Here is a 24,948-nt window from a genome sequence, read left to right as displayed (position 1 = left end):
ATACAGTGGATCTCTGTATTTCTCAAACACACCATGCTCTTTGGCAGCTTAGGACTCCTGCTTATCTTGCCCTCTCCACCTGGAATGCTCTTCCTCCCACTCGGCATGGGCACGGCTGGATCTTTCATATCCTCTGGGTCTCTGCTTACATGGTGCCTACTCAGGGAGGCCCTCCTCACCCAACCTGTTAGAGGGACCCTCACTCTATTATTCTCTACCACAACATCTTTTACAGCATTTTCACACTGGTAATTATGTATGCACACGTTTTATTTGTTGTTCTATTGGTTGCTCTCCCACCAAACTGTAAGCTCAGTGAGGCCAAGAACTGTGCCTGCTTTGTTTACCACTATATCCACAGCATTAAGCACAACGAGCAGCTATGGATGCCCCTAAAAATGTGTTGCATAAATGAATGAATGAATATTAACTGTAATGCACTTTATAGCTTAAATACAATAAAGACAGTTACTCTCAGAATAACATTTATACCCCTCAACACAGCCACACCCTCCCTGGATGATCGGGCTACAGGGCCTCCTCCTCCTCTCTCACCTATCCATCCTCCCGCTACACTCACCCACTTGTTATTTGGGGAAGAGACTGTGGTCATCCTTGCTGTAGACATTGTTCAGGCTACTTCATCCATCCAGAGCTCTCCTACACCTCACTTGACCTGATTTAGACATCTCTTCTGAAAGGTCTTCTCTGAACCCCGCGCCTATGAACCCACAGAATACGCTGAATGTCTACTGATGTTTTCCTTACCTGCCTACCTTCCACCCCACCCAGTAGGTAAGCAACTTAAATACAGGTAGTGGGCCCTGAGTCTTGTTCACTGTAGTATCTCAAGCACAAGCACAGTACTCAGCACAAAATGATGCTCAAAAAATGTCATTAAAAGAATGAACAAGCAGATGAATGAACACTAACGATATATTTCTAGGGAGAGAGTCTAAGAGTAAATAAATGGACTACATTAATATGTAGACTTAATACTTGAATTTAACATAGTAATTTGCATGTTGATAATTACATATAAAAATCCTTTGAAATTGTTAGAATCCTGGCTGGGCACAGTGACTCATGCCTGTAATCCCAGCACTTTGGGAGGCCCAGGTGGGTGGATCACTTGAGGTCAGGAGTTCAAGACCAGCCTGGTCAACATGGTAAAACCCCATCTGTACTAAATATACAAAAATTAGCCAGGTGTGGTGGCACGTGCCTGTAATCCCATTTACTCAGGAGACTGAAGCAAGAGAATTGCTTGAACCCAGGAGGCAGAGGTTGCAGTGAGTTGAGATCACACCACTGCACTCCAGCCTGGACAGCAGAGCAATGCTTCATCTCAAAATAAATAAATAAATAAATACAATAAAATAAAATTATTAGAATCCTTAAGTAAGTTGCACTCTTTTTAACCTCAGATATGGTTTATATCATTACTTTGCTTTCAAAACCCTTTAACTCAGCTCAGACCAAATTACCTGAAAACCATCATTGATGGTTTTCCTTTCTGCTAATATGCCACAGGGAAGAGGAAACATTTGTTTAAGTTCAGAAAATCAAGAAACTTGCCCAAGATCAGAGAGCAGGCATCCAAAATTAAGCCCGACTCCAAGTCAGTGCTCATTTGATGCGACTAGTGTTTTCAAAAAAATTTTTTCTTTTTTTTTTTTTTGAGGTGGAGTTTCACTCCCGTTGCCCAGGTTGGAGTACAATGGCACAATCTCGGCTCACCACAACCTCCGCTTCCTGGTTTCAAGTGATTCTCCTGCCTCACCCTCCTGAGTAGCTGGGATTACAGGTATGCACCGCCACACCCGGCTAATTTTTTGTATTTTTTAGTAGAGACAGGGTTTCTCCATGTTGGTCAGGCTGGTCTTGAACTCCCAACCTCAGGTGATTCACCTGCCTCAGCCTCCCAAAGTGCTGGGATTGCAGGCATGAGCCACCATGACTGGCTTCAAAATTTTCTTTTACCCTAGTCCCCCGTCAGAAATACATTTTACATTCAACCCGGGACAAACACACACACACATACACACACATACCCCTCAAATGTTTCACAAAATAATATTTACCATTGCTACCAATGTAAAATAAAAGCAGAGCAAAACTAATATCACATATTATTTTATTGATATTTATATAGATTATAAAAATCCAAAATAACACAAAACAGAAATGTAGGCATGATTTTTATTTAGTGGACAGATATGCTAAAGCATTTATGAATTCGTTCTGTGGAATACCTGAGGCAATAAGTACATCTGATACATTGTTCAACCTAGTTTCTTTCTTTTTAAAATCCAGTCAAAGTTGAAATCCTAAAAATTCACACAAATAGGCTGTAGCAATTGTTAACAATAGTAATGCACCAGTTATGATAGTAGCACTGAAATTTTTCTTCAGTCTTAATCCACGTAATATACATTATGTCTTTTAATCATTCTTCAGTATAAGAATTAAATACAGGCCAGGCGCGGTGGAGCACGCCTATACTCCCTGCACTTTGGAAGGCCAAGGCGGGTGGATCACTTAAGCCCATAAGTTCAAGACCAGTTTGGACAACATGGCAACCCTCATCTCTACAAAAAATACAAAAATTAGGCATGGTGGTCCCAGCTACTTGGGAGGTTAAGGTGGGAGGATCTCTTGAGCCTAGAAAGTCGAAGCTGCAGTGGACTGAGATCATGCCACTGCACTCCAGCCTGGGTGAAAAAATGAGACCCTGTCTCAAAAAAATAATAATAATAAATAAAAGAAAATAATTAAATACGATCAGTTATTCTCTTCTTTGTTCACCAGGTTTAATTCAATTGTTGATTCAGAGATTTGAAAAGAAAATAGATCTTTTATTGAATGCTTTTCTGTCAAGCTTCGTATTTTCTTCTGAAAAGTAATCATTGTGACTTTGAAAGAAAAATGATATGTAGCAATATCTCTAATTTTATTTCTCAAACTGATTTTGTAATGTTCTCTTCTATGTGTTGCAACAATGTTGGGAACATACAGCAGCGTAATTATTACCTTTATAAGGAAAATTTTAAGACTTAGGAATGAATATCCCTTCAATGGAATGCTGGTGCCTCTGGGACTATTTTTTCCTATAGGGATATGTGCCTTTGATTTTGACTGGGCTATTTTAAAACTCTGTAGAAATAAAAGTCAGCATATGGAAAACTGATAGCAATGTGAATAATTCTTGCATACAGACATACACATAAATTCTGCTCAGTGGAGTTTCAATTGAAGAATTGGAACAAGACGATTAATTTCCCAGATGGCTTTTCCATTCACATGCCTGGTGCTTTGTCAAGGATAGCTAGCAGGCTGGGCTCAGCTGGTACTATTGACCAGAGTCTATATGTGGTCTCTTATGCAGCTTGGGGTTTTCACAACACAGCAGCTGTGTCCTAGGAAGAGCCTTTGGACCAAGTATTCCAAAAGACCGAAGCAGAAGCTGCAAGGCTAATTTTCACCTAGCCTTGGAATTCATGCATCCTCACTCCCACCACATTTTATTGGTTACAAGAGAGTCACTAAAGCCAACCTAGATTCAAGTGGAGAGGAATTAGATCCCACCTCTCAATGGGAGGAATGTATGATACTTACAGCCACCTTTTAAAATTGCTGCCTTTTAGATTCCTTAAATGTGTTTAACATATTAAAGTGTATTGTACAGCTGAGTGCAGTGGCTCACGCCTGTAATCCCAGCAATTTGGGAGGCCGAGGCAGAATGATTGCTTGATGCCAGGTGTTCAAGACCAGTCTGGCATAGCAAATTTCTGTCTTCATGAAAAAATTTTTAATTGTTTTTGTTTTTAAGACAGAGTCTTGCTCCATCACCCAGGGTGGAGTATAATGGTATGATCTTGGCTCACTGCAACCTCTGCCTCCTGGGTTCAAACAATTCTTGTGTCTCAGCCTCCTGAGCAGCTGGGATTACAGGTGTGCACCACCACACCCAGCTAATTTTTCTATTTTTAGTAGAGATGGTTTTGCCATGTTGGCCAGGCTGGTCTCGAAATCCTGGCCTCAAGAGATCCACCTACCTCGGCCTTCCAAAGCGCTGGGATTACAGGCATGAGCCACCACACCCGGTCTAAATTTTTTTTTTTGAGACGGGGTCTTGCTCTGTCCCAGGCTGAAGTGCAGTGGCGTGATCTCGGCTCCCAAGCAGCTGGGATTACAGGCACCTGCCACCACGCCTGGCAAATTTTTGTATTTTTAGTAGAGACGAGTTTCACCATGTTGGCCAGGCTGGTCTCAAACTTCTGACCTCATGATTCACCCACCTTGGCCTCCCAAAGTGCTGGGATTACAGGCATGAACCACTGCGCTGGGCCAAAATTTTTTTTAATTAAAAAAATATATTATCTGAGCATGGTGGTGTGTACCTGTATTTCCAGTTATGCCTGAGCCCAGGAGTTTGAGGCTGCAGTGAGCTTTGATCGCACCACTGAACTCCAGCCCAGGTGACAGAGCAAGTCTCTGTCTTTTAAAAAAGGGGAAAATAATGCCCCCAAATCAGCTAAATGTGCACTTTTACTATCCAAATACCATGTCCAAAAATATTTGTCAGATGAGATAGTTTTTCAGTTTAACAAAATCTAAAGCTTATTTTTGACTATTTTTCCCTCATGGAAACCAGGACTTTGACTGTGTGTGGTAAGTGAATATGTCAGCTCCAATATCTGAACAAAATATTTCTACAAGTTTTGCCCACTGGCATCTCATTTGATTTCAATAAATCCGTGAAGTTCAGTAAAATTTCTTCAGGTGCCAAAGCCTTATGATGAATAAACCAAGGCTGTTAGTAGTTTTTTAAACAATATTTATTAATTCTGCCAGATTTTCTGGTTGTATTTGTTGTCCACACTCATAATTCCTTTACATTTTTTTCAGTTTAAATAATATTCAATGTATGGCAATTCCTCAAAGAGCTAAAAACAGAATGACCATTGGACCCAGCAATCCCATTACTGGCTATATACCCAAAGGAATGCAAATCATTCTACCGTAAAGACACATGCACACGAATGTTCATTGCAGCACTCTTCACAATAGCAAACACATGGAATCAACTTAAATCTAATCATGACAGATTAGATAAAGAAAATGTGGGACATATACACCATGGAAGACTATGCAGCTATAAAATAAAATGAGATCATGCCTTTTGCCGGAACATAGATGGAGCTGGAGGCCATTATTCTTAACAAATTAACACAGGAACAGAAAGCCAAATACCACATATTCTCACTTATAATGGGGAGCTAAATGATGAGAGCTTATGAACACAAAGAAGGAAACAACAGACACTGGGGTCTACTTGAGGGGAGAGGGTGGGAGGTGGCAGAGGAGCAGAAAATATAACTGTTGGGCACTGGGCTTCATACCTGGATGATGAGATATTATGTACAACAAACCCCATGACACATGTTTACCTATGTAACAAACCTTCACATGTACCCACAAACCTAAAATAAAAGTTAAAAATTTAAAAAAAAAAATGTTCAATAAACAATATACTTTTCCAACTAGGAGATTATATCTAATCCAGTTGAGGGTAAAATAAAATTTAAGGCTGGGTACGGTGGCTCACGCCTGTAACCCCAGCACTTTCGGAGGCCAAGGCGGGCAGATCACCTGAGGTCAGGAGTTCGAGACCAGCCTGGCCAACATGGTGAAACCTCGTCTCTACTAAAAATACAAAAAAAAAAAAAATTAGCCAGGCATGGTGGCACACACCTGCAATCCCAGCTACTCGGGAGGCTGAGGCACAAGAATCGCTTGAACCCGGGAGGTGGAGGTTGCAGTGGGCCGAGATTGCACCACTGCACTCCAGCCTGGGCAACAAGAGTGAAACTCCATCTCAAAATAAAATAAAATAAAATAAAATAAAATTTAAACAATACAATGAATTCTTCATAAAAATTGTCTTGTCAGTCATATTTGATCTGACTGAAAGTGTTGGCAACTTGCAATATCAGTGCTTTCATTAAGTTGAGTCACAAAATCTGTACCAGACTGTCACTGCATTCAAAAACATTGCATCTTATTGTTCTGTAATAGTATAAATTGGATGAGATATTATAGGATACTAAAAGGTATAATTTTTAATTTTTCAGCTGATTTATCATTTTATCGTAAAAACTCCTACGTACCATCTCATCCGTCCTGGAAGAGTAATTTTAGACAGCTGTATGACCCATTTTCTTTTTTACCCCTAATACACTACTAAATAGGTGACTATATGGCTCTTTCATTAATAGTACTTGACAACTTATACATTTTTAACAATTATATGTATTTTTCCTTTGGAAACATTTCTTTGACTTATTGACAAGATATTATGTTGTATTTCCAGGTATTTTTTTTCTTTCGAAGGTCCTAAGCTTTCAATTATAAATTTTTTTTTATAAATAGTATGTTAAGTCTGTCATTTTTGTTAAGCCTTGCATATTTTATAAAATCGCATTTAAATAATCTTCACTATCAGGTCTTCTGTGTCCTTTTTCCTTTTTAGAATGCAACTCAAATAAAATAAAAAATAGTGTTCTCTTTTGGGTTTTGGCAGAGGCAGTTTGAGACAGGATCTCAGTCTGTCACCCAGGCTGGAGTTCAGTGGCACCATCTCGGCTCACTGCAGCTTCAACCTCTTGTGCTCAACTGATCCTCCCACCTCAGCCTCCTGAGTAGCTAGGACTACAGGTGTGCACCACCATGACTGACTAATGTTTGTATTTTTTGTAGAGATGGGTTTTGCCATGTTGCCCAGTCTGGTCTTGAACTCCTGGGCTCAAGCAATCTGCCAGCCTCAGCCTCCCAAAGTGCTGGGATTACAGGAGCGAGCCACCACACCTGGCCCAAAAACTGTTATTAGAGTCAACATTTTTCTCAGTATTGTCAGATTTATACCTCCAGATGCACAACAAATTCTTCATAAAAATTGTCTTGTCAGTCACATCTGGTCTGACTAAAAGTGTTGGCAATTTGCAGCATCAGTGTTGTGATTTAATTGAATCACAATCTGTATCAGACTGTAATTACATAAAAAACATTGCCTCTTATTATTCTGTAATAGTGAAGGTGTCAATAAGCTGAACTTGAATGTACCTCTATATTTTTATATCATCTGCTTTCTTCTTTAAAGCAGCTCTGTATAAGAGAATGTATACTAGTTCAACTAAAGTGTTATAATAGCTACAAACTGAAAAAAAAAAAAAAAGTAGAATAACTTCCATTCCAAAAGATATCCTGACATTCTTAAGTGATACTCAGTTGAGAGTCTTAACAATTTGCTGATCAATTGCTATGGCACTTCACAACTAATTCAACATTATATCAATATAAAATTAAACTGTACAATGTTCACGTCCTAATATAAAATTGATCAAAACTATACCTGAAGAATAGAAATTCAACAGATGTTTGTGGGCTGGCAGGAGAAGCTTTGAGATTTTTCAAAATGTAAATAAATATAAGTGCCTAGGGCTACTGGGTCTTATGGTTCATACTCTGTAATCCCAGCACTTTTGGGAGGCCAAGGTGGGTGGAGGCATTTGAGGCTGAGTCTAAGACTAGTTTGCCAACATGGTGAATCTTATCTCTACTTAAAATATAAAATTATTAAGGTAAGTACTCATGCCCGTAATCCCAGCCACCAGGAGACTGAGGTGAAGGAGAACTGACTTGAACTCAGGAGACAGAGGTTGTGAAAGTGAGCTGAGATCATGCCACTGTGATTCCAGCCTGGGAACAGAACTAGACTCCATCCTGATGAAAAGAAAGGAAAGAAAAGAAAGAGAAGGAAGAAAGGAAGAAGAAGGAAGGAAGGGAAGGAAGGTCAGGCTGAAGGAATGAAGGAAGAAGGAAGGGCTGAAGGAATGCATGAAGGAAGGAAGGAAGAAGGAATAATGATGTGGAGGAAGAAGGAGGAAGAAAAAGAGGAAAGAAAAAGAAAGAAAGAAAAAGAAAGAAAGAAAGAAAGAAAGGGAAAGGAGAAAGAAAGAGAAAAAAGAAAGAAGAAAGAAAGAAACAAAGAAAGAAAGAGAAAGAAAGAAAAGAAAGAGAGAAAGAAAGAAAGAAAAAATATGCAGCCTTGCTTGGAAATGAACAAGTCAATTCCCACTTTCTAAGGGCCCACCGTCCCAACCCATGGCAGACAGGTGAGCCCAGGTGAGGGGCGGCAGTAGTCACAGAGCAGACACAGAAATGGGGAGGCTAGCCGGGCAACCCAGGACACCACATGGTGGCATAGAGTGGGTGGCCAAGAACCTGTCTCAGGAAGGAGGGGAGGCCATGGAAGGCAGGGTGGGTTGTGAGTTAAGACTCAAGCCTCAGCGCATGCTTCTGTGTCCTGTCCCACTTCACTTACCAAACACAAATTCAAAGATGCAAGTATTGGGAGGCCGAGACGGGCGGATCACAAGGTCAGGAGATCGAGACCATCCTGGCTAACATGGTGAAACCCCGTCTCTACTAAAAATACAAAAAAAAATTAGCTGGGCGAGGTGGCGGGCGCCTGTAGTCCCAGCTACTCGGGAGGCTGAGGCAGGAGAATGGCGTGAACCCGGGAGGCGGAGCTTGCAGTGAGCTGAGATCCAGCCACTGCACTCCAGCCTGGGGGACAGAGCGAGACTCCGTCTGAAAAAAAAAAAAAAAAAAAAAGATGCAAGTATTAACAATTTCAATATGGCGACCACGGAGTATCAAATTCCAAGCCCAGGGCCCTTCTGAATGGGGTTCACCATACAACTGCACTGGTTACACCCTCGTGAAGCCATCCCTGGAGATGCCAGTGAGCAAAAGAACAAATGGGCCACTCCTGACCGATGCATTCTGTCCCACACAGCCTGTCCTCACATGACCAGTCATGATAGCTGCAGGATGAAGAATATGTGATGCACTTTCATATTCTTTTTGTTGTTGTTATTGTTCTGATCAAACCATGCTTAAGGGCTCAGGTCTCCCTAAAAGCCAGTCCTTATAAGGTGGGAAGAGTCAGGAAAGGCTGCCTGGTACAACAGCAAGAATATGGCCAGGAAGGCCGGGCAGTGGCTCACGCCTGTAATCCCAGCACTTTGGGAGGCTGAGACGGGCGGATCACAAGGTCAGGAGATCGAGACCATCCTGGCTAACACAGTGAAACCCCGTCTCTACTAAAAATACAAAAAATTAGCCGGGCGCAGTGGCAGGCGCCTGTAGTCCCAGCTACTCAGGAGGCTGAGGCAGGAGAATGGCATGAACCTGGGGGGTGGAGGTTGCAGTGAGCCGAGATCACGCCACTGCACTCCAGCCTGGGCGACAGAGCGAGACTCTGTCTCAAAAAAAAAAAAAAAAAAAAAAAGAATATGGCCAGGAGACAACAAACCTTGGCTGTCATCTTCAACATTGCATATGGTAAGCACATCCCTTCATCTCTGGGCCTCTGCTTTCTTATTATTAAATTCCTCATGTACCATTGGCTTGCTTATTATTAATCATTAATAGGGCTTAGGCGAGGTAACCTTTAACATTCCCTCCAGCTCTGTTTATGTGAGAAGGAAACAACATAAATAGGTGTTTGACATAAGGTATTTCATGTCCTGACTGTTTTATTTCCATTTTTATTGGACTCGTTGTAATCAGTGTATTTTGATTAATCAAAGCCATATCCGAGCTGTTTGTTCTGATGTTTTTGTAGCATAGAAGCCAAAAGAAATGAGCTGTGAGTAATTTGGATGTGTGTAGGCAAAAAGGCCCCTCGTATCCTTCAGGCCTAGCTGCAGATGGGTTAATTCCATAACGCTAGATTTTAAAATAACAATAATTAATACCTGGGACACATCCTTTTATCTAAGATGCTTAAAGGGCTTTGTGGTCATTAACCCATAAATCCACTGGCCTCAAGCCATCAGGAACTCAAGAGGAATCTCCTTAGAAGACAAGCAGACCAAAAACTAAAACATCACCAGGAGGAGGAATGACAACCATGACTAACAGCAGGAAGGGGGTGGGAGGTGCAGGATCAACAAAATAGTGCTCCTGGAAGAAGTAAATGGAAAATCCTCCTGCGGTTCTGCTGACAGCAGTTTCACCACTCACTATGCTCTTCGAGTCATATTTCATCATCAGAAAAATCCCTTTACCCTTAATGTAAGCATTAGCCTTCACAGCTTTGGAAAGACTGCTGTTACACCCAAAGCAGGTAAAGGGGAACTTAAGGTGTAATTGGATGTAAGAAAATTTTATCATCCCTAGAATTTTCTTCTCTCATAGGAGAAAATGGCTTTTTGAAGTTAAGGAATCTCTAAAGATAGAACACCAGCCAGGCGCAGTGGCTCACATCCATAATCCCAGCACTTTGGAAGGCCAAGGCGGGCAGATCACGAGGTCAGGAGATGGAGACCATTCTGACTAATACGGTGAAACCCCATCTCTACTAAAAATACAAAAAGTTAGCTGGGCGTGGTGGCGGGCGCCTGTAGTCCCAGCTACTCGGGAGGCTGAGGCAGGAGAATGGCGTGAACCCGGGAGGCGGAGCTTGCGGTGAGCCCAGGTTGGGCTACTGTACTCCAGCCTGGGCGACAGAGCGAGGCTCCGTCTCAAAAAACAAAACAAAACAAAACAACAAAACAAAAAAGATAGAGCACCACTTCAGAATGATTTTGTCAAGGGTTTGTTAAGTCTCTGACTTATTTGCAGGTATTTTCCATTAATACACGTCTGTTGAAAAACCACACAGCTAAAAGGACCTTCTGAAAGATCTGGAATTTTATCTTTAGAATTATTCCATTAATCGAATTATCCATCACCCAGGAGGTTCTCCACATGGGAGCAGGTACTATGGGAACATAAAATGTGGAACCTGACCCCCAGGCAGCTGTAAATCCAATCAGGAGATGAGATTAATTCAAATAACATGAATCAAGGCACTTCTCATTTATTATTCATTTGTTTCAATTCATTATTATCTAATATGTATTTGTAAGTTAACTAATAGGCAGAAAATAGGGTTTCTGTAATTTTGAACAGAACAGACCCCAAGTCTTGTAGAGTTCCTGGTGGAAGGTGATCAGCGAGGGCTAGAATGATGAGGGAAGGCAGGAAGAGTCATAGAGGAGATAAGATGAACAAAATCCTACAGGGAGGGAAAGAATTTGGGTCAAAAATAGGATAAACGTGAATCAAGCAAAAGGCAGTTTCAGACAGCGACAGCACCTAAGAGGTGAGCAGATGAGAACTTATTTTTTTTGTGAGCCAGAGGAGAAAAACCAAGCGGGCTAAGTCATGGAGCCTGGAGACGTGAAGGAAGTACAGGTGGGTAAGAAAGGTACAGCCAGATCACAAGCACCTTGAAACCAGACACTGGTTTGGGGTGTTCAGCAGTTCTCTATCGAAATACATATATTGAGGAGCCGGGTGCGGTGGCTCACACCTGTAATCCCAGCCCTTTGGGAGGCAGAGGCAGGCGGATCACTTGAGGTCAGGAGTTTGAGACCAGCCTGGCCAACGGGGTAGAAAGCCCCATTTCTACCAAAAATACGAAAAACTAGCTGGGAGTGGTGGCATGCACCTGTAATCTCAGCTACTCAGGAGGCCGAGGCAGGAGAATCGCTTGAACCCAGGAGACGGAGTGAGCCGAGTTCGCGCCACTGCACTCCAGCCTGGGTGACAGAGGGAGACTCCATCTCAAAAAAAAAAAAAAAAAATCTATTCAGGAAGAGAATCAAGGAGTAAATTGGAGGTGGCAGGGGCGTGGTTGGTGGGTGTAGGCTGGACACTATGCTGTGCTGTATTTTGTGTCACCATAGGAGAAAAGGAATATGTACTCCAGTATCAGCCAGTGACTTTTAATTGTCAGTTCTTTATCTTGACATAAATTCACAGACTGATTCACAGTTTTGCCTGCCACTGGGCCATTTTAATGCCAGTAGTAGGCAAAACCACCCTTCCTTATGGCCCAGTGAAACCCTCATTACCTGTACTTCGTTGAATGGATGCTCTTTTGAATTAAAATCAAGATGTGGGGGCCAGGCGAGGTAGCTCATGCCTGTAATCCCAACACTTTGGGAGGCTGAGGTGGGCGGATCACAAGATCAGGAGTCTGAGACCAGCCTGGCCAACATAGTGAAACCCCGTCTCTACTAAAAATACAAAATGTCGTGGCATGCGCCTGTAATCCCAGCTACTCGGGAGGCTGAGGCAGAATTGCTTGAATCCAGGAGGCCAGAGGTTGCAGTGAACTGAGATCGCGCCATTGCACTCCAGTTTGGGTGACAGAGGAAGACTCCATCTCAAAACAAACAAACAAACAAACAAACAAAATCAAGATGTGGGAAAGTCTCCAGAGATGGCTTTTTAGGGAATAGGTCAGAAGAAGGATGAGGTATCCTGGTGTAAGTCACCTGAGGGCCTTGTGTAGCTTCCCTGAAAATGTTGCAATACACTGGGAGGAAGCCGTATTGCCTAGATTTATACCTACTTTCAGATTTACACCCACTCCCTAAGGCCAAGGTGCCTCTGGTCAGAAGTAGAATGAAAAAGAATTGTTCTCACCAAGGAAATCTCTGTAGAAAAGTTGCTGTGAAACTGGAATAGGTGTGTCTTTCTGTCCTTCCGGTTCTTTTTATAGATACTGCCGGAACCTCAGTGAGAGCCTACGGTCCTTCCGCCCATTTGGGAAGAGATTAAAGAAGCTCAGGTTGGCTCTTTCTTACTCATTGGCAGTTACAACCTCACCAACACTACAGCCTAAGCTTCCAGAGTGGACACGGAGAAGGTAAGTTGGAATTGGGGGGCCATGCCCTCAGCTGTAAACCTGGGTCACTCCAGCCATCTGGTCTGGAGATAACTGAAGGGACATAGAGCTAAGGGGTATTCAATTGCAATAGATTTTTTTTTTTTTTTCAAATGAATATGTGGGATCTTTTTCCTGGGCCACCTCAGTCCTCAGTCAAGACATGGACTTTCCCACTAAACTGTTCAAAAAGGTATTTAAAGAAAGGGACCATTTTGTACAATTCTTTGATGAACAAATAATAGGTGTTTAAATACAACCTGTTGCATTGGATTGACTTGAATTGAACTGAAAGAAGGAACAGTCATTAAAATTACTGGGAAATTTTATTCCCAGTAATTCATCTGCCTGTCTCCTTCAAGCAGTGCATCAGTGTCTAGAACGATCCAATGATCCACTGATGTTGGCAGTCCTTGTTCTGGAGCCTGATATAACTGAATTCCGTCAATCATGCAAACATTCTCATACACCTCCTTTTATGAAAAAGATTTTATGTTAGCTTTCAAAAAGCCTTGTAAATTAGTACACACAAATAGACATATTATCAAGTGAAGTCTGTTCAGCTTTTCCCAGCAGGATGAAGCCAAGATCGTTTTGAGGGGTTTAGGTTGCCTTTCTCATTTCCTTTACTGACATCCTATATAAAACTGTTATACATTTGGGGTAATATGTGTGATGGCATTTCCCATCCCCTTAGACTATGTTTGCATATATCTTTGAATTTTCTTCCCCTGGGGAAACTTAGCATTTAGATAAGTATCAAGAATCAAACAAAATGTAACTCAGGCTCTCGACAGTGTCCTAGGAACAATTTTGGTAAAGACATTTATTTCGTATGCCCAGGTGTCTTCATTTCAGAATGACAGATGTTAGAGTGCCCTCATGGACCACCCTATAGGCATTCTTGTAGGCATTAAGTCGGTGCAAAAGTAGTTGCAGTTCTTGCCATTCCTTTTTTTATGTGTTTTTTGGTTTTTGGTTTTTGTTTTCAGACTCTGTCGCCCAGGCTGGAGTGCAGTGGTGCGATCTTGGCTCACTGCAACCTCTGCCTCCCGGGTTCAAGCGATTCTCCTGCCTCAGCCTCCCAAGTAACTGGGACTACAAGGCGCATGCCATCATGCCTGGCTAATTTTTTTTGTATTTTTAGTAGAGATGGGGTTTCACCATCAAGTGATCCACCCATCTCGACCTCCTAAAGTGCTAAGATTACAAGCATGAGCCACTATACCCTGCCTTGTTTTTCGTTTTTTGAGACAGAGTCTCACTTTGTCACCCAGGCTGGAGTGCAATGGGGCGATCTCTGTCCTGGGTTCAAGCGATTCTCCTGCCTCAGCTTCCTGAGTAGCTGAGATTACAAGTGTGCACCACCACACCTGGCTAATTTTTGTATTTTTAGTAGAGACGGGGTTTCACCATGTTGGCTAGGCTGGTCTCGAACTGCTGACCTCGTGATCCACCCACCTCAGCCTTCCAAAGTGCTGGGATAACAGGAGTGAGCCACTGCGCCCAGCCTTCTTGCCATTACTTTTAATAGCAAAAACTGCAATTACTTTTACACCGACCTAAGAGATGCAGAGTTGTCATTTTGTCTCATCCTTTTTCTGCAGGGCATCAGAAAACCATTCTGGTGAGGTCTACACCCATAAGTCACCATGTACAAGGACTGCATCGAGTCCACTGGAGACTATTTTCTCCTCTGTGACTCTGAGGGGCCATGGGGCATCGTTCTGGAGTCCCTGGCAATACTTGGCATCGTGGTCACAATTCTGCTACTCTTAGCATTTCTCTTCCTCATGCGAAAGATCCAAGACTGCAGCCAGTGGAATGTCCTCCCCACCCAGCTCCTCTTCCTCTTGAGTGTGCTGGGGCTCTTTGGACTCGCTTTTGCCTTCATCATCCAGCTCAATCAGCAAACTGCCCCCGTACGCTACTTTCTCTTCGGGGTTCTCTTTGCTCTCTGTTTCTCGTGCCTCTTAGCCCATGCCTCCAACCTAGTGAAGCTGGTTCGGGGTCGCGTCTCCTTCTCCTGGACGACAATTCTGTGCATTGCTATTGGTTGCAGTCTGTTGCAGGTGATTATTGCCATTGAGTATGTGACTCTCATCATGACCAGAGGTATGATGTTTGTGCACATGACACCCTACCAGCTCAATGTGGACTTTGTTGTACTCCTAGTCTATGTCCTCTTCCTGATGGCCCTCACATTCTTCGTCTCCAAAGCCACCTTCTGTGGCCCGTGTGAGAACTGGAAGCAGCATGGAAGACTCATCTTTATCACTGTACTCTTCTCCATCATCATCTGGGTGGTGTGGATCTCCATGCTCCTGAGAGGCAACCCGCAGTTCCAGCGACAGCCCCAGTGGGACGACCCGGTCGTCTGCATTGCCCTGGTCACCAACGCATGGGTTTTCCTGCTGCTGTACATTGTCCCTGAGCTCTGCATTCTCTACAGATCGTGTAGGCAAGAGTGCCCTTCACAAGGCCATGCCTGCCCCGTCACAGCCTACCAATGCAGCTTTCAAGTGGAGAACCAGGAGCTCTCCAGAGGTACTTTTCTGGGGGATTCAGGGAGCAGGGAGGTGCTCCTACAGGAGAAGCAGGAGAGAAATCATGCAGTAGGATGAGCCAAGAGGAAACTGAAAGAAAATGGTCAGATATGGGGTGGGTGGCTTCATAGTTCAAGCATGGAAATGCAAACTCCCAGAATCAAGGTTAAATTTTTATGAATTCTTCCAAAGCATAGAGCTTTATGGGGAGAGACCAAGACATACATGAATCAAAGGCCCCAAAGAAAGAGGGCATGACTCTGAACGTTCACACTGGCTAAAGAAAGGCATCCACTATAAAATGAGTTAACCAGGCCGGGCACGGTGGCTCACGCCTGTAATCCCACCACTTTGGGAGGCCGAGACGGGCGGATCACGAGGTCAGGAGATCGAGACCATCCTGGCTAACACGGTGAAACCCCGTCTCTACTAAAAAATACAAAAAACTAGCCGGGCGAGGTGGCGGGCGCCTGTAGTCCCAGCTACTCGAGAGGCTGAGGCAGGAGAATGGTGTAAACCCGGGAGGCGGAGCTTGCAGTGAGCTGAGATCCGGCCACTGCACTCCAGCCTGGGCGACAGAGCGAGACTCTGTCTAAAAAAAAAAAAAAAATCAGTTCACCAGCCCTAATTTAGGCCTGAACCATGCAATTTTGCATGACATCTAATGTTAAGTTCAGATGTGTTGGCCTTCAAGTGCAAAAGCCAATCCTGGCAGCAGTGATGGACATTTTAAAAATTTGTCTCAAAGCTAATTTGCCCAAACATAATCTTAAACTGATTCATAGGACTCACTACTTCATTAAAGTCATAAAACCCAAACACTTCTGGATTTCAGCTTTTCAAACTATTTATTGTTTAAAATCCTTCAAAGCTTACAAAAAACGAGAGGAAGAGTCATTATATCCTAATTCTGAGTAAAGACTCAGATGTGTGATCATTAGGAGAAAGAAAGTAACTTGCTTATGTGACATTTTCATAATAATTTCTGGGTCATGTTTTTATTCAAGCCACCTGACTACACTTTGTTAAGGAATAAAATATATTATCCATGGCAACAAGGATGCTTGGATCCCAACAACCTGGGGGAAATAGTGGCTAATTTCAATTATCTGGAAATATGTCAAAATTCATTAATTCCTTTTCTGAAACATCTGGGCTATTATCCAAAACCCAACATCATAGTTTTACATCAATTTTTGTGTCTTAATAGGCATCTGGTTTCTCACATTTTATTTCTAATGTGTAACGATGATGTTATTTTATATATTGTACAGCACACATAATGTTCACTAGGCTCAAAAAAAATTCACATAAGCTTCCTTTTAAGTACACACACTTTTTTTGAGCTGTAATCTATGGCTAATTGCGCATTCAAATTAAATCCTGTTCAGATAAATACATCCATTAATTCTTTTCAGCTCAGTTGACCAAAAGTTGGAAATTGACACTACACATTTTTTCCCATAAAAGTTTTTCATTGCTTGTTGGTGATGCATAATCACATCACTGAGTTTTGTGGCAGAATTGCAGAGTCAATCTTTCCTGAAAATACTTCTCATAGTTCTTACTAGAAGATAAAACTTTCTGTGTTTGTCTTTGTTGCTGCTGTGTGTTTCCAGGAAACAAAAGTCAGAGCAAAAAAAATTCTTAGAGTTTCACAATAAACCCAAATACATTGAGCTTTGTAATGATCAATATTCCATACCCCACAAAATACCAGGAAAGAGTTGAAAGGGTTCAAAGGAATATCTCAGTTGAAGAGCAAGGGCTTGCTAAAATACGATGGTTCCTGGTTTGGCCAAGAGTATCCTATTACTCAAGCGAGGTTAGAAAATCTATTTCTGAGCAGGAAATAGTCTGCCAATGATAGTCATCATCAATGTAATTTGAAATTTTGTGGAAAAAAAAATCAATAGTGTGTAAAGAACATATTGATTGGCTGGGCTCTGTGGCTCGCACCTGTAATCCCAGCACTTTGGGAGGCGGGTGGATCGGTTCAGCTCAGGGGTTTAAGACCAGCCTGGGCAACATGGCGAAACCCCGTCTCTACAAAAAATTAGCTGGGCATGGTGGCACAGGCCTGTGGTCCCAGCTACTCAAGAGGCTGAGGTGGGAAGATCACTTGAGCCTGGGAGGATGAGGCTACAGGGAGCCATGATTGTAGCACTGCACTACAGCCTGGGTGACAGAGTGAGAGCCTGTCTCAATTTTAAAAAAAAAAAGAAAGAAAGAAGGAAGGAAGGAAGAGAGGGAAGGGGAGAGGGAGGGAGAAAGGGAGAGGGAGGGAGGGAGAGGGGGAGAGGGAGGGAAGGAGGGAAGAAAGGAAAGAAAAGGAAGGAAGGAAGGAAGGAAGGAAGGAAGGAAGGAAGGAAGGAAGGAAGGAAGGAAGGAAGGAAGGAATTGCTCTCCAAGATTGGGCAAAATAACCAGAAGCTTAAACTCAGAAAGTAAAATCAGAATTTAGGTCACCCAGAAGAAGTACAAATATCAAAATTTCAAGGAACGATTAAAACTCAATTAAAAGTGCAGGATTCCACCTACCTAGGAAAAACACACAAATAGATATAAAATAGGTAAGAGCTAGAGAAGTATAATAACAATAACTTGAAACGTCTGAAGTGTTACAGTGGGTCATAAGCTGATAGTAGGGAAACAACTTACCACTGTCTTTGCTTTTGTTTGCTCAAGAAACAATCACGGTACTGTATAAACAGATGTGTGGTCAGCAAGAACAACCGTGCCATTGTACCCAGCATCAGTCAGTCTCTAGCAAGGATACCCACTGATCCATTAATGAGAAGTGTGGGAAGCTTGGGGAGGCTCGGCAGAACCCCACAAAGATGATTAAAGGGTTATAACATCAGACCTGTGTGGACAGGTGAAGACAGTGAGAATGAGATGGTCATTCTTAAGCTTTATGTGCTTTACCAGACTATCCAAGCTCTCTCTCAAAATTCTGTCCCAAAACACATTTTGTTCAAGTCCATGAGGCATGCATTTGTGATGTGACGCTTCTGACTAATGCTGTTTGTAGCTGTGATTCCAGTCACATAATTATTTAATTTACCACTGGGTTATGAGACCAGAATTATTCAGCTAAAAGAAGAGTAGGACAAGAGGTCCCTAGCTGGAAATTTCACAAGTATGGCCAGGCTCAGTGGCTCACACCTGCAATCCCAGCATTTTGGGAGGCCAATGCAGACGGATCACCTGAGGTCAGGAGTTAGAGACTAGCCTGTCCAACGTGGTAAAACCCCATCTCTTTTAAAAATACCAGAATTAGTTGGGCATGGTGGCACATGCCTGTAATCCCAGCTACTCAAGAGGCTGAGGCACGAGAATTGCTTGAACCTGGGAGGCGGAGGTTGCAGTGAGCGGAGATCGCACCACTGCTCTCCAGCGTGGGCAACAGAGCAAGGCTCTGTCTCAAAAAAAAAAAGAAAGAAAGAAAGAAAGAAAATTTCACAAGTGTGAAGACCTCTCCCCAAGAGGCAGTTGTCTTATTGTTTTCCATCTCCAACTAAAGATAGTGGGTGGAAATGGATGCGGAGGCATGAGAGATTTAGATTAAATACGAAAATAAGAGTCGGTAGACAGAAACAGATCAGCAAAGGGGATTAAGAATTTCATTTCCCTGGAAGTCTTTCTAAAGAAGATTAGGCTTTATTCCTCTGAAGTGGATTATGGACTTAATTTTAAGATACAAAAACATCTGGATAGAGAATGAAAATGCAATCAGGCGTATTACTGTAGGACACCAGAAAAATGGGTATAAATATTATTTGCACTGTATTATAAGTGTGTCCCTGAGAAGCTGAATACTGATTGGACTTTTAAAAATCAGTTGGTCTCAACTAAAATCTTAAGCCAAAAATATAGATACATCTTCTCACAGCATTTGATTGAAATTTAACACGCTCAGCATCTTGTTAGGTACAGGAAACTGCAACAAAAAGATTAGGGTAAAGAATTTGTGTATAAGAAATGAAGCAATTAAAATGCAAAATAAAATAGAGACATAATTCTGAAACTATTTTTATGTTTAACTACTTTCCATTTACATGCTCCTGGGATTATGTTATTTTTTAACATATTCTTCATTAATTAGTTGATGAATATAATACTTGTTTTATATTTAATTTGGAGTTGGTAAATTTTGGAATATTTCTCTTCCTGAATAAATGATAAGTAACCTCCAAAATAAATAATTAGAATAAAATCACTAGGTCTTTTAATTGAGGAATCTTAAATGTGATATAAAGAGCAGAAATCTTAAATAGAGTAGAATATCAGCTATGAATTGTTTTATGAGTGGAAAACTTCTAATTATTGCCTGCCTTATCTGTTTTAGACTAACTAGAATATCGTTATATCATATTTGCTAACACTAAGACCCATCTGTATTTGAAAGTGTTGGCCGGGCGTGGTGGCTCACGCCTGTGATCCCAACATTTTGGGAGGCCGAGGAGGGTGGATCACCTGAGGTCAGGAGTTCAAGATCGGCCTAGCCAACATGGTGAAACCCTGTCTCTACTAAAAATACAAAAAATTAGCTGGGCATGGTCTTGGGCACCTGTAATTCCAGCTACTTGGGAGGCTGAGGCAGGAGAATCACTTGAACCCGGGAAGTGGTGGTTGCAGTGAGTTGAGTTCATGCCATAGCACTTCAGCCTGGGCAATGAGAACAAAACTCCATCTAAAAAAAAGAAAGAAAAGAAAAAAAGAAAAGAAAAGAAAAAAAGAAAAGAAAAGAAAAGAAGGAAGGAAGGAAGGAAGGAAAGAAAGAAGGAAAGAAGGAAGGAGTCACATTACTGTGGGCATTTTTCCATCCAGTGGTTGGATGCTTACAGACAAACCTCACATGATTCTTTTTGAAGGCATTAGATAATCAGTGAGTGTGCATAATGTAAAAATGGGTCAACGAGTATAAAACGAGATGAGCCAAGAGAACACTGTTCCTGCAAACATAAGCCCTTCTGGTTGTTTCCCTAGCAAACTCCAACTTCTGCTGAATATAGCCCTTTTTGACAATTCTCAACATTTTTTTCTTCAAGGCCCACTCACCTTACCAGGGGAAATCCAACTTAAATGGTCCCAGGTGGTGTCATTTCTGTTTGTTCTTTCATGGGAAGTTCTTTTTTGTCACCCTCAAGTTACAGGCCACAGAGAGAGAACTAGCTTAAAGCAGGGAAGAAGGCAGTGGGGTTATAGGCAGGATTTGTTTGGTCTGAGGACAGATAAGTCAAGGATGACGACATTCATAAAGATTCAGAGAGCTTAGCTGGATATAGTAGCACACACCTGTGGTCCTAGGTACTCAGGAGACTGTGAGATGGGAGGGTCACTTGAGTCCACGAGTTCAAGGTTGCAGTAAGCTATGATTGCACCACTACACACTCTTAAAAAAAATTAAATTTAAATTTAAAAAAACAAATTCAGGGAGCGGGAGCATCATTGGGCAGCAAAGGGCAGTGGAAAGAGTGCAGAACCGGGCCTCATGTGCCCAGGCTCTGAGACTCTGCTTCTTACCAACCTTGAGACCAAACCAAGGTCCTCAAGCCCTAGGAGCCTCCCTTTCCTCATCTTTAAATGCTGCTCATCACGTCCCTCCCTGCCTCCTCCTCAGATAAATGGAAGGTCTTACTCACTTCAGACTTCCTATCACACAGTGGTGCTGGTTTGGTATTAAAAAAACACTTGGCCTTTTGGTAAACTCATGAACTATAGCTAGAGCTGGAAGAATTAGGCTTTTCTTTTTCTTTCTTTTTTTTTTTCTTTTTTTTTTTTTGAGACGGAGTCTCGCTCTGTGGCCCAGGCTGGAGTGCAGTGGCCGGATCTCAGCTCACTGTAAGCTCCGCCTCCCGGGTTCATGCCATTCTCCTGCCTCAGCCTCCCGAGTAGCTGGGACTACAGGCGCCCGCCACCTCGCTCGGCTAGTTTTTTTGTATTTTTAGTAGAGACGGGGTTTCACCGTGTTAGCCAGGATGGTCTCGATCTCCTGACCTCGTGATCCGCCTGCCTCGGCCTCCCAAAGTGCTGAGATTACAGGCTTGAGCCACCGCGCCCGGCCGAATTAGGCTTTTCTAACTGATGATCCGGTTTGATGAGAATGTTGGATGAAAGTTGGTTCCCAAGAGACTGAGTGTGAAGGAGCCTTGTGTTAGGACACAAGGAATGAAGTCGAGCCAAGGATTCAGTTAATTCTGCCATGAAGGAAAGATAAACATTTCATGTATCACAGCATCAGCCCCTTGAAAAAATAAATTAAAAGCCACTAGGAAGAGGATGTCAAAGCATCTGTTATAACTGCAGCACCAGCACCACCACCAATAATCATATACAAAGGATAGCTCATGAGTGTTTTCTATGTAGCATACCCTGTTCCAAGGACTTTATATAACATTTTTATAGAATCTTCAAAACAATCCTATGAGATAGACTTACTGTTATGACTGTCATTATTCTTCTTTAGTTCCATCAGGAAACAAAGCCAAAAAAAGGCAAAAAAGGTTAAAGAACACAAGTGAGAGAGCCAAGCAGTCCTTCTCCAGGGTCCATCCACTCAACATGAAACCCCTAAGTGTGAACCCTCCTAACACAGTTATGTCTGTGGTCATCAAAAAACAACTAGGTATCCAGCAAGTGCCTGCTCTTAGAGACAGGCACAGCTCATGTCTTCACAGAGCTTACAGGCTGGTTGAGGAGACAGCCATTAAACAAATACCTATGTCTGTGATGATCCTACAACAATATAAAGTTGTCTCAAGTGATCTCTTTTATTATGTCCAATTTTAAAAATTGAATTCAGGCCAGATGTGGTGGCTCAGACCTGTAATCCCAGCACTTTGGGAGGCCCAGGTGGGAGGTTTGAGGCCAGGTATTTAAGACCAGCCTGGGCAAAATAAAAATTTTTTTGAAATAGTGAATTCAAGTTTGTAGAGAATCAAGCCTAAAGGGACTGTTGAAAAGAGTGAGCTGCCCAAGGTCACACAGGTAATACTGAAAGAGCAGAAACTGACTCGGAGCTAGTGAGCTTCTGACACCAGTGTGCTTCTCCTAAACACCCACTCGCTACCCATGCCTTCCACATCAACTTTAAATACACTCTTTTAAATCATAAACTTTTTCAATAACGGCCACCACTGAGAATTCCTCTTATTTATTTATTTAGTCTCGCTGTGTTGCCCAGGCTGGAGTGCAGCGGCGCGATCTCAGCTCACTACAACCTCCACCTCCCGTGTTCAAGCAATTCTCTGGCCTCAGCCTCCCAAGTTGCTGGGATTACAGGCGCCCACCACCACGCTGGGCTAATTTTTGTATTTTTAGTAGAGATAGGGTTTCACCATGTTGGCCAGGTTAGTCTCGAACTCCTGACCTCAAGTGATCTGCCCGTCTTGGCCTCCCAAAGTGCTGGGATTACAGGTGTGAGCCGCCGTACCCGGCCTCAGAATTCCTTTTTAAAGAGTGAAGAGCCTGTTTGCAAGCCGTGGGGTTTTCCTGTAGTCCTCATGTGCTGTTTCTGATTGACTCTTGGACACTAACGCAGCCCTTCCCTCCTTTGGCTTTCAGCCCGAGACAGTGATGGAGCTGAGGAGGATGTAGCATTAACTTCATTTGGTACTCCCATTCAGCCGCAGGTAAATGGACTCACCTACATTCACCCAGGAGGGACCTAGCAAGCACTCCTTCCTTAGGACAGCCTCAGGCTTCATTTCTAATGGCTTTACTGACCTGAGAGAGGAGAGGCAGGGCAGGAGCATCCCTAAAGGCATGTGGAGCTTGAGCCACCCAGATTTAAGCCAGACCAGGTGGCGCAAGACAGCCTTCACCTGAACCTTCCCAGTCTTCATCACCAGCAACAATATAGCATTCTGATGCAAGTGCGTGTGTCTGGAAAGAAAGGGCAGCTTGAAGTTTTTGTGTGAAGGTGAAGAGCAGCAGGCTCACCGAATTTTGCCTCGGGGACAATACAGGATTGTAAATATGTCTGAGTGCGGGGTCTGCTTTTAGTAGCGATTGTCTGAACCTATCACCTGATCCCCACTGACTGCCTCTCTGAGTCCCTGTCTAGCTCCAGCAGCCCAGGCTGCCCTAAGAACTGGGCAGGGTCTGTCACCATCATCTGGATGCCCAGATGGATGAACAAATTTTAATCCTTTCAGGCAAAAACAGAGGGAGCACTGCTGAGTAGTTTAGGGGTAATTCACATTGGGGCTGTGAAGACTTGAAGACATACAAACCTAAATAGCCAGAAATATCACACTGGGACACAATTCTTACATTACGGGGATCAAAAGTAACTAAAATCATTTTTTCAATTAATTTATGAGGCCACTAACTAAGCTAATCCCTCTGGTATGTTATCTGAGAATTTGCCTTTTCCTAGAATGGCACATGGACCAGGCCATAGCTGTATCATGTGCTTTAATCAACCCTCAGGAGGGTATTTACATAATGAAAACATCTTTATTATCCCTCCAAGAGTTTCTTGATTCATTTCAATTTCCAGTGATCAGCTATTCAAGAACCTTGCTTGCAAAAAGATTCTTGTTCGTGGCTGAGGGATAGCCTGGTACAGGTAGGCTCAGTATGTTTCTTCTTTTGTTGTTGACAAACAGTTAAATGAAGGTGAGGTAATAATACTTTAAACATGACTTTAGGGCTGGGCACAGTGGTTCATGCCTGTAATCCCAGCACTTCGGGAGGCTGAAGTGGGCGGATCACTTGAGGTCAGGTGTTCAAGACCAGCCTGGCCAAAATGGTGAAACCCCATCTCTACTAAAAATACAAAATTATCTGAGCATGGTGGTGCATGCCTGTAATTCCAGTTACTCAGAAGGCTGAAGCAGGAGAACTGCTTGAACCTGTGAGGCAGAGATTGACGTGAGCCCAGATCGCACTACTGCACTCCAGCCTGGGTGACAGAGCAAGACTCTGTCTCCAAAAACAAAAAATATAACTTTGGAGAGTATCTTTTCTTTTGTTGGTCAGGAAGTTGATGATGACATTTATTCCTTTCCAGACTGTTGATCCCACACAAGAGTGTTTCATCCCACGGGCCAAACTAAGCCCCCAGCAAGATGCAGGAGTATAAATCTACAGGAAACACGAGTAGAGAAAACCCAGCCGACCATCCTGGGTAGTATAGCCCTGATAGGCCACCAGGGCCCACAGAGTCACGCTGCCAATGAAGAGTCAGAACATCCCCTCTTCTGTTTCCTAACCCCTCCATCCACATGGACCCTCCACCAGAAGACCACCCTTTTGAGCATAATTACAATCTTGCTGGCCACCCTACCTTGACTGTGTCTCTTTCTTCATTTGTGCAACTGCAAAATTCCCTTTCTTAGCAACGCTAGAAAGAATTGGTGCCTCTTATTCACAGAACTAAAAGACCCTGTCTGGAGAAATTAAGGGTATTCTAATGTGACAAGGAGGTTAGTAGCAGCTTACTACTGGGTTACGTGTCTGGTCAATTTTTAAATTGTGCTAAAAAACACAGAACATAAACTTCACCATCTCAACCATGTTTAAGTGTACAGTTCAGTAGTGTTAATCATATTCACACTGTTGTGAATTCTCTAGAACTTTTTCATCTTGCAAAACTGAGAT

General features: G+C 42.7%; 1 protein-coding gene across 2 annotated transcripts; it reads left to right on the top strand.

Moving 5' to 3' along the window:
- Positions 1-12,677: 12,677 nt before the first annotated feature.
- Positions 12,678-24,633, top strand: GPRC5D (G protein-coupled receptor class C group 5 member D). 2 transcript variants are annotated; one of them, XM_003906025.4, is made up of 4 exons: positions 12,678-12,772; positions 14,398-15,337; positions 22,906-22,973; positions 24,359-24,633. In XM_003906025.4, the coding sequence occupies exons 2-4, from the start codon at positions 14,443-14,445 to the stop codon at positions 24,428-24,430; spliced, it is 1,035 nt and encodes a 344-aa protein (XP_003906074.1). In that variant the 5' UTR covers positions 12,678-12,772; positions 14,398-14,442; the 3' UTR covers positions 24,431-24,633. The 2 variants fall into 2 exon arrangements, with proteins under 2 accessions (XP_003906074.1, XP_009178514.1); XM_009180250.3 differs by lacking the exon at positions 22,906-22,973.
- Positions 24,634-24,948: the final 315 nt, after the last annotated feature.

Source organism: Papio anubis, chromosome 9 (genome assembly GCF_008728515.1).
Source record: "Papio anubis isolate 15944 chromosome 9, Panubis1.0, whole genome shotgun sequence".
Classification (NCBI taxonomy): Eukaryota; Metazoa; Chordata; class Mammalia; order Primates; family Cercopithecidae; genus Papio; species Papio anubis.
Note: the sequence above shows the minus strand (reverse complement) of the source record. Positions and strands in the feature narration are given on the sequence as shown.